Source organism: Grampus griseus (assembly GCF_964374135.1).
Source record: "Grampus griseus genome assembly, chromosome: 10".
NCBI classification, from domain to species: Eukaryota; Metazoa; Chordata; class Mammalia; order Artiodactyla; family Delphinidae; genus Grampus; species Grampus griseus.
The window spans coordinates 8,665,337-8,675,625 of NC_139004.1; the positions used below are offsets into that span (position 1 = coordinate 8,665,337).

General features: G+C 45.8%; 1 protein-coding gene across 1 annotated transcript in view; it reads right to left on the reverse strand.

The window, feature by feature from the left end:
* The window catches only part of ADTRP (androgen dependent TFPI regulating protein), a 69,438-nt gene extending 60,336 nt beyond the window's left edge, over positions 1-9,102 (reverse strand). The window contains exon 1 of the mRNA XM_082664681.1: positions 8,935-9,102. Within this exon, the coding sequence (XP_082520807.1) occupies positions 8,935-9,087 (153 nt within the window). The 5' untranslated portion in view covers positions 9,088-9,102. The remainder of the gene's footprint in view (positions 1-8,934) is intronic.
* Between the last annotated feature and the right edge of the window lie 1,187 nt (positions 9,103-10,289).

The window sequence follows — 10,289 nt, forward strand, 5'->3', positions numbered from 1 at the left end:
TTGCAGGTAAAAAAGAAGCAGGGCCTTTTTCAAGGACACAAGATCACAATCAGAACAGACTTTGTGCATTCTTACAGTGTTCCACAAACCCACGGCTTCTAATTTAAGGGTCACAAGAGTACAGAGTTGGAGTTGGTTTTGAGTTACTGCTTCAGAATCAATCCTATTCCTTGAAAGCTCTGACTGGTACAAAAGGAACAGCCTGGACTCTGCTGTGAGTCTGAGTCAGACAAGTTCTGGAACCTGGGCATCTGGACTAATGATCAACCAAGTCGGCTTTTGGGGAACAAGCTCTGAGCTCTGAACCCTAGGAAACCTCTCGCAGGGTTGGCCTCCTGCCACTCCTCAGGCTGAAGGGTGGGCAGGAGAGGACATAGAGGTGGATTAGGCCAGCGATGTCCCCACGGGGGTCCTCAGACCAGCAGTACCAGCATCACCCCAAAGCTTGTTAGAAATGCAGGCCCTCAGCCCCACCCCAGACTATGGAATCAGAATCTCTGGGAATGGGGCCCAGGAATTTGTTTTTCAATAAACTCCCAGGTGCTCTGTGTATATGCTAAAGTTCTAGAACCACTGGATTAGACATAAATTTATCACTTAAAAATCTTACTGACTACTCAAAACTATAATAGCTGACTTTTTTTTTTTGTAATAGCTGGCTTTTATTGGTTTCTTGTTATGTGCTGGCCACTGATCTAAGCTTTTAATTTCTTATAACAACCTTATGAGGTAAGTCCTATTATTCCTTCCCCACTTCCCATTTTACAGATGAGGAAACTGAGGCACAGAGAGATAAATAAACTTGTCTAAAGTCTAATGGTTGATAAATATCAAGGCCAGGATTTGAAACCCAAAGTCTGCTTCTTGAGCCAGACTTTAAAAAAACCACACACACCATGTGACGTGTCAGGTTTCTAAGAATAAGGATAAAGCACTGTGGGAGTTCAGAAAAAGAGACCATTATCTCCAGGTGGGAGAATTAAAAATGACTTCAAAAAATACCGATGCCTGATTCTCACTCCCAAAGATTCTAATTTAATGAGTCTGGGGGTGCAGCCTAGCCTTCAGGATCTTAAAACATTCTCCCAGGTGATTGTAATCAGGGCAGCCAAGGTTGAGAACCACTTGCCTAGAGGAACTTCCATTTGGAAATGCAGACCTGGTAGCCTCCAGGGAGGCGGGGCTGCGGAGATGAGCCCACATGGTCGGATGAGGTTTCTAAAGAGAGGACAAAGGGAAGAGGAGAGAAGTGGGAAGCGAATGCTGAGGAAATGCCCTCCTCTAAGGGACAGAAGGGCTAAGGGGGAAGCAAAGTAGCAAAGAATGATCAGATGGTAGAAAATCAGGAATGTGCAAGAACCCCATGGCCCTCAGGGAGGAGGAAGCTTCAAGCCAGAAGGGGCCATTCCAGGGAGGGTGGGCTACAGTTTTAAATGCCATGAAGAGGCTGCCACCCCAATACTCGTCGTTTACTTTTGCCGTTGAGCGCTGAGCGCTGCAGAATTGGAGTGCAGTCTTTGCACTGAATGCTAGGAGAAGTCTCCTTCTCTCCCCTTCTTCCCCAGCAGCTCTCAGCTCACCCCTGAGGCCATAGCAGGCAGCTGCTGGAGTTAGGAAGGGCAGACGAGGGGCCTGGGCCCCGGTGAGGAGGCCTGCACCTTTCTATCAACACAGCAATTAATCCACACAGCAATTAATCTCCCACTGAGCGCTGAGTGCCTGCCAGGTTTTCCCTCCTTGGGGAGAGGCCGCCTCCACCCAGCATGTGAAGTCCCTGTGACCGCTTTCCTTAGCGAGAGCTTCCTAGCGTCAGCATGAGTCAAGCTCGTCCTGACTTTCTCTTGCCTTTCCCAGTCGCAGAATGTGGAAATTGGACTGGGGAAAGAACACATTACTCAGAGCCTCCGTGGCTTCTCCTTCACCGATAAAAATTTGCTCCACACCACAAACTTGCCAATCACTTCTCCCCCTCTCCCCTCAGCTCACACGTTATTTCACAGGCATATGTCACTTTGGAGAGATGCCAGCTGTGTGCGTGAGGCAGCCTTGTCTCCATCGATGTTAACCCACGTTGATGCGCCATCATCTGTGTCAACAAGGAATATTTATGAGCCCCTGCATAGGAGCCCGGGGGGGGCGCTAGGGTGTTGCCAAAAGAAATAAACAGGCGAGAACTAGGGCATAGAGGATCCACACAGCAGAGCTGGCGAGCAAGGAGAGGGAGGTGGCATGGGCTTACTCAATGGGGAGGCCTCCTGCAGGGCCTCAAGGGCAGGTTTGCATCAGCTCACAAAACCAGACACTGGTCTGCTCATTCTCTAAGGACAGTACACGGGGATGTTTATAAGACACTCACAGAAGGAATAGTCAAGGGGGAAAATGGCAGCTGTTAGGGACTGAATTGTATGCCCCCAAAATTCATATTTGAAGTTATAACCCTCAGTACCTCAGGAAGTGGCTGTATTTGGAGACAGGATCTTTAAAGAGGTGATTAAGTTAAAATGAGGACAGTAGGGTGGGCCCTAATCCAGTAGGACTGGTGTCCTTAGAAGAAGAGGAGATTAGGACCCAGACCCACACAGAGGGTAGACCACGTGAAGACACAGGGAGAAGGCAGCCATCCACAAGCCAAGGAGAGAGGCTTGTAGAAACCAACCCTGCTAACAACTTGATCTTGGACTGCTGGCCTCTAGAACTCTGAGGAAGTTTCTGTTGTGTAAGCTCCCCAGTCTGTGGTACGTTTTTATGGCAGCCCCAGCAAACTAATAGAGTAGCATTGAAAGAAGATAGCAACAACTGGCCTTCTTTTACGACTCTTACAGCAAAATTACTGTTTACGTTTCTCAACTATTTGGGCCGCTCAGAAAAGCAGAGTTAACGGTATCTTCTTGGTCAGGGTTTACTTCAGAGTTGCTGCTGTCTAATTTAATTTTTTTCTACCAGTTCTTCCCTAATTCCATCTGTCCTTTCTTCTGAAATACTGCTGATCTAAGATTGTTAGCTGTCTTCCATTTTTGTTGCTAGCTGACAAACTTCCCACCTGGGAGAGCTTAATTTACATTTTTTTAATAACTAGTGCAACTTGAGAAACCATAGCTATAGGATGTTTCGTTTTTACATTCATATGTCTTCACAAAATTCACAACAATCTTGAAAACACAGAAGCTTAACCTTTCTAAGTCGTCAAGTTTATTTTCCTTGCTCTAAGCCAGAATCCTCTTAAACTATCCCAGGAAATGAGAATTTCTTCATTTAAAAATAATTCCAGAGAGGGAGATTCCACAAGTTTCCTGAGCAAGACATTACAACTCTGACTGAATGAGTCAAGTAATCCAACGCCCAGCTCAGCTCTCTGGGCCTGACTCAGACAGGCCGGGACTTTCTCAGGTCTCGCCTTCAGAATGATGCAACACTTGCAGTGGAGATTAATTCAGAATAAAATAGCAAATGGGGACTCATTGTGATGAGCATTTTGTATAACTGTGGTGGTAAGGGTGGTGGCATCTGGGACAGGTAGAGGAAATTTGTCAAATATATCTGTATTATATGTAATATTATATTTCAGACATTATTCACGTGCATTGAGCTTATGAAACAGATGAAAGAATGAGATCAAGAACATGGGAGAAGAACTGATATGAAGAACACAAGAAAATAAAGAGAAGAAACTAAGAACATTGAGGGACAGGTTGGAAGGAAGATTTGTAAGAATGCTTAGCCAGTGTTGTATAGCTGATAACAGCTGGCTTCAGTGTAGCAGTAGGATGGCCGTGCGGTAGGCTGTCTTACGGGTGGGATGGGGTTCTCTAGAAAGTGGCTCTTACCAGTTAAGAGTTATGTTCTGATCATTTATTCATGCAGCCAATATTCACAGAATGTCTCTTAGGTGCCAGAAGTTAGGCATAATACAGACCAGGGCAGGTTCTATGTTAATATGTCTTTATTAGGAAGAAGAAGAGGCAGCAGAAGAGGAGGAACCTTTTCGGTACATTTACCATTTTACGTTTTGTAGGCCAGGTTCCTTGGGAAACAGAATCTGAGATGCTGAGATCTGCCTGAAGGGTGTTCATGGAGGAGTGCTCTCAGAACATCCATGAGAAGAGGGAGGGAGGGAGGGAGAAGGACTGAGCACCAGGAAAACCGGAAGGGCAGTACAGTTGCATGGGATCAGCTAATCCCCGAAGGAGCCCTGGAGTTGAGCTGTCCCTTCAGAGTTGTCCTGGAGCCCAGCCTTTGTAGCCCAGGTCAACCAGTCTTTGCACGCAGCAACCTCAGGGAGGTCTCAAGCCTTGGTCCAGGTAGCTCCCTTCTGCTGAGGACAGTTGTGGGATGAGGGCTCAGCTATGAGTCACCAGCAGCCAGCACCCCTTCTCCCAGGAGCTGGGGAATGAGTACCTTGATGCTGAGGAGGTAGGGGAACCTGTGTGCCACACCACAGATCCACTACATATGAGGCACAGAGGAGTTAGGTAACTCACTCAAGAGCACATGGCAAGTGAGTGGCACCCAGGCAGTCTGGCTCCAGAAGCTAGGCCTTCGATCACTAATCTTTATACTGTGCACAATGAACCTACCAAAATGCTGTCATGGTTACTCAGTAAACCACAGCTGTTTTATTTCGGGTGCTGGTGGTGACTCTTCCCTTCTCTCAGCCCTCATCCTTTCAACTATCTGAGAGGTGAAAACAGTGATCTTAAGCATTTTTGTGGAATAGACAGTTAAGTGTATTTCTGAGTCTGCTGAGCTTAGGAGTTCCACAGATGAATATATTAACCCGATGATGGAAATTAAAGGTTGGCCCCAAGTATCGCAGTGGGTTCTATATACTATAAATGGATCTCTGTCTTCTCACTGTTCATGGGCTACCTTGGAGTTTGAACGATGGAACGTCCCCAAGGATCTCTCTTCCCCTGGCCCTGCTTTGCCATCCCTGAGGACCTATGTAATGAAGGGGCTGTTGTCATCCTGAGAGCTTGACGATAATAAGGTCAGAGCTGCCTGCGGCTTGGGCAACTTTATATGAAGAGGGGAGGGCAATGTCATGCCTCTGTTGGTGAAGTGGGGGGAGGGAAACAGGGAGGGGCCCGCCCAGAATCTCCCCTGGAGATTCCAGTTATGAGGCACCACCTTTAACCATGTTTCAGAAGGAAGTTTATTTTTAAAAAGAGGAAAACCCAGCAAACTCTTATGAATTCTGCAAGCCGATTTCAATTGTAGCTGAAAAATTCCTCTATCCCCTCTCCCCAGCTTGCATTCCCTGGGGTCAGGGACAGTCCCTGGGTGGAAGTGGAGTGGATGGAGAGGAGGGAACACAACATTGTGGAAGACCCAGGCACTGGAAGCCTGAGCCAACGTGAGCACCCGAGGATGTCCACAGCACTGCCTTGTCTCCTTGCCCAGCTCCTGGGGGCTACCGCATTCAGCAGGATTCACTGCCCTCTGCCTGAGCTTGCAGACTCTAGCTCTAGGGCTTCCCCAGTGCCTGAGGGCATCCACCTAGGCAACTATTATATAGGGAAAGCATTGACTCCACAGTGGTCCTCCTCTAGCTGGGAAGCTGAAGTGTGAAGCCTGTGGAGGGAAGTACTTGAGCAGTGAGGCAGTTGGGTGACCCTTGCCTGAATCCATGACCCACCACCCATGGTGCTCAGTGAGGGGACTGATGTCCCCCAAAATTACCCTCCCCTCTGCACCATCCCTTCTGTACTGAAAGATGAGATGGCTAGAAGCTCACCAGCACTCTCCTATCTCCTCATTCCATTTTCCACTTCTTACACCATTCTGAGTGCTTCCCTTACGTCCTTTTGTCCCTTACGGTCACTCTGTGGCTATGCACTATTTGACAGATTTGTAAATAGAAGACAAAGAAATACCCAGACCAGGGTCAGTAGGAGGTGGAACTGAGGAACCATCCCAGAGAGCTCATGACCCTAGAGCTCCTGCTTATGCCCGCTAAGCTATACTGCCTTCCCTCCCAGCAGGGAATTGGCTGCCTCTTCCCTGGGGTCAGTTTACTCCCTCATTAGACAGAGACTCACCTCTCTCCTCTTCTTCCTTTACTCTCCTTAGGCACTAGGCAGGAATTGGTCGCCATTCCTCAGTGGCACCCCCACTAACTCACCTCATGCCCCAGGCATCAATCCTTTGAAGCCCCTGGGGTAGCTTCAGGAGGAAATGGGGCCCACTTAGAATGCTGACTTGGATTAAGTTGGACTTTGTTCTTAGGGGCCATGACAGATATTCAGCCAACTAGAAATGAAAGCTGTTTAAAGGGGCAGGATGTAAATTTCCTGGAAAGCAGGATGGGGTACTGACTTCAACATGTTTACATAAAATAAATTTAAGAGTGTTATAGCAAGTTATGAGACCTCTGTGACTTTATAAACGCAGCCATTAACTAATTATTCGTTAGTTAACACTAATTAGTCATTAGGAAACACAACCATTAATCAGCCCACAAGACCTCAAGAGCTAGAAATTTTAAGGCGCAGTATTTCACGTGATGTCACGTATTTGAAGTCTGACCTTAAATCGATCCTCTAAAACACATTCAACCCATCTTCACCAGTTGGAAAACGTTGCATTAAGTCACAATTTCAGGATGACACCTAACAGCAGAAAGGAAACAGCCATAGGGAAGCCCCTCTCTGCCCATTTCAAGGGCCAGAAGATGTCAGAAGAGACTGTACTGCTGAGGAATACAGAAAAGTGAGGTCAAGTCCAGTCAACATACCAAGGCACCCAGCTTTTATTATGAGGATAATCTGCGCCAGCCACTGTGGCAAATACAGTGTAGAATCCTAGAACGTCAGGGCTGGCAAAGACTTAGGAGACAAAACTCCTGTTTGGGAGCCACTTACAATTTGATTGAAATGTTGAGAATCACATGTGGGTGGAAATGAGAAAACAATACTATACATAAATAAGCGGAGACTGAGAGAAGCCGTAAAAATTCAGGGAAAGGAAAAAACGAATTCGGGCTAGAGTTGCTCAGCAGAGATTTTAAGGAGAATATGGGATTTCAGGTGGTCTGTGAAAGCAGCAAGGTGGTGTAGAAGCAGGTAGGCCTTTCATTCAAGGATAGTGTGAATATGGGTAGAACAGTGACAGCAAAAGCCTAGGGACCAACACTGGAGAAGACACAGGCCTTCCTGGAGAATAGACCAAGCTTCCTAGGGAGGCGAGCGCCCGACGGCCAAGTAGGCAGATGAGCTCTTAAATCAGGAGTTTAGATTGGTCCTGTAAGGTAGGAGGGAGCCCCTGTGGTTTCTTGAGTAGCTGACCACACTTCTCAAGCAGGCTTATGATGTTTGAAGCGAAACAAAACCCAGAACAGTTCTTTGGGAAGATTAATCTGAAATCTGAGTGATGGATGGACTGATAATGGGAGGACAGTGAAGAGGTGATCTGGTCATCTAGGTACCAACTAATAAACACCTACAATGAGAGGGGCAGTAAGATTGGGGAAGAAGGGATGAACCTAGTAAGAGGGAAGACATAGGATTTGGTGGCTATTAGTCAGGGAGTTAACACTAGGAAATAAGTATCCTGGACAGATGAGTATCTTTTTCCATTCTTGGAAATATGGTGCCTCTGGGACATGTAACCGAGCTATAATTAAGAAGCCAGGGTGATGGGGTTTGGGAGTCAGTGATGAATCTGCTCTTAGCCATGCTTAGTGTGAGGGAGGACAACCATACTAGAATTTGGATTTGATTAGATCATCAGTCCTGGCTGACACTGCTCTCTTTACCTTGACTATTCTTAATGTGAAGCTAATAGATACATCAAGCTGAGACTTTTACTGTGTGGTTCTAATTCCACAAAATCATTTTTTGTTATTTTCTATTTACTTGTTTTCTCATAAAATTCTATTATTGAAACAAGCCATCACCTTGATATTTTTCAGGCACAGTAGAACTGTATTCAGGGCTCAAATCTCAAAATCAAAAGCCAGCAAGTTACCAGAGAGGAGGAAGCTGAGCTTCCAGGCTGCTTTGATTTGAACCTTCCGAATTTCCTCTCTTAGCATTACAGAGAGTCATCTTCTTTTTTTTTTTTTTTTGCCATGCATTACCTCTGCCTAGGATTATGATGCCAAAGAACTGGAATATTTTGTCTAGTTTCTGAAATCAAATGTTTATACGGTACCCTGCATTTAGGTTAAAAATCTCAAAACTTTAATTAGCATCCCCAAAGGCTGCAGCATGTTTAGCTTTTAACTCTAAAAATAATTTTACATATTTCCAAAACATTTTTTAAAAACCTATTTTTCTCCCATTCATTCACACTTCATCACTTCATTCATCAGATTGTGGTCAGCTGGGCTAGGGAGACAAGAAAGGATCAAGTGATGTGATTGGTTTGTAAATAGTTGAAAATGTGTATTTGCCATTTGGTTGGGTGATTTGTCCTTTAAGATGGAGCCTGAGCCTATAAAAAATTGAAGTGGGATCCGAACATGGCAAAATGTATTTGCTTTTCTTAGATAAATCTGTTAGTCTGTGTGTGCTGTAAAAGGGCATTATTCCTCCACTGGAAACTGCACTTCCCACGCAACATGCACCACTCTGCCTTCCCTGACAGACTTCCCCAAGCAAAGTTCAAAATTCCTCCTGCATATGTAGTCAGTCCCATGGTGAAACCATTAGTTTAGTTCCCCACTTGGGCTCATCTGAGAAGAACTTCAAGACAAGATTCTTTTCAAAAGAGCATTTAACAAGTAGCACAAAAGGTAGCTATGGATAACTCCCAGATGGGGTTTCTCAGAGCAAATTGTCAAGTGAAAGAGAATGCCAAAACTCACAAACAAACAGTGAAGAAGAAAGACAAATATTGGAATGTTGTACTTGATAAAATCCAAAGGTGTTATGTGTAGAGGCACTGATATTACAGGCAAATAGCTTGCTTCCTGATACAGCCGAATGGACTTACCAGGTTAAGGAATGTTAAGTACTTCCATTGTCCACCATTTAGAAAGACTTTGGGTTTCCGCGGATCCTCTCCTTGTTGTGAGATATAAAAATTGAGGAAAATATACCAGCTCAAAACAAAAAAGTGGTATATGCACGTAGAAGTCCTCGTCATGGCTAGCTCTGACCAGGGGACTGTAACGGCCTCAAAGTAGCTTCCCTCTGGCGTACTTCCGCAGGTGACAGCGGAAGTCCTATGGCAGGCCGGCCAGAGAAGGAGAACTGTGTAACACACCCCTCTGGGATTGAGAGTTCCAACATGGCTGAATTTTGCTTCTCTCATAGGCTCCTTTCCTGATAAACGTGGGAGACAGGATTATTGCTGATTTTCAGATGCCTTCACTTAGATAATAGCAGGTAATCCGCAAATTTGCATATGTTTCAGTATTTAGGCTTTGAAGAGGGCAGGGAGCAATGTAAGAAGTGCACTTTGCACTATTTGACTGGGTCGGGGCATGATTAAATGACCTTATCGTTAAGTACCAGAGAACTCTAATGAAAATACCTACCGTCATGGTCGTATTTTCTTTTCTTGGGGGCAGAATAAGGAAGTTGCCATAATATATCTTGAGAGAATGAGAAGCAGGTTGACAGACCAGGAGGGAGAGATTGTGGGCGTGTTTATCGCATGGAGGGAAGTAAATATTTAGAAAGGGGAAGGGTGTTGTAATCTTGCTCCTAAGGTCTCTGAGGCCCTATCAAATCTGAAACAACCTTTGATCCTCTAGGGAGCAGCCCCAGCGTTTCAGTTAGTTGTTTCCCCCCCCACCCCCACCCCCCGCAGTTTTTTATCTATACTCTAGAGAGCCAAGAGTTACTGAGAGCTGTCCCAGACACTCCATTTAAACAGGCATTTCTGTTCCCTTGGAGGGAAGAAGCATAGCAAGTGGTCTGTGGCCAAAGAATCAGGAAGAGGTGTGTGGTCACTACCCCAGTATACCTGAGTTCAGACACTGCTGAGAGAGGATGAGGGTCTCTGCATTGCCTTGGAGAGGCCAAGAGTATGCTTAGGCTGGGCAAAGTTGTCAGAACCGGGCCCTGCCTCAGGCTCGACAGAAGGGACCTTGTGACATCACCAGCTTGTTTCCCTGGGCAACTGACTCAGAGGGTTTTGAGCAGATCCCCAAGGGAAATGCTCCTGATGCAGTTATGTAAGTCTGTAGGTGGTGCTGTTCAGTGATTTAATCAGGGTTTACAAGTACTGGGAGAAAGAACTGCAGGCTACACATGGAGTACAAAACAAAAACAAACCTACCTCCTAAGTCACTGGATCCCAAACATCAGGAACTGTAAACGGGGGTAGAGCAAGCCTGAGCC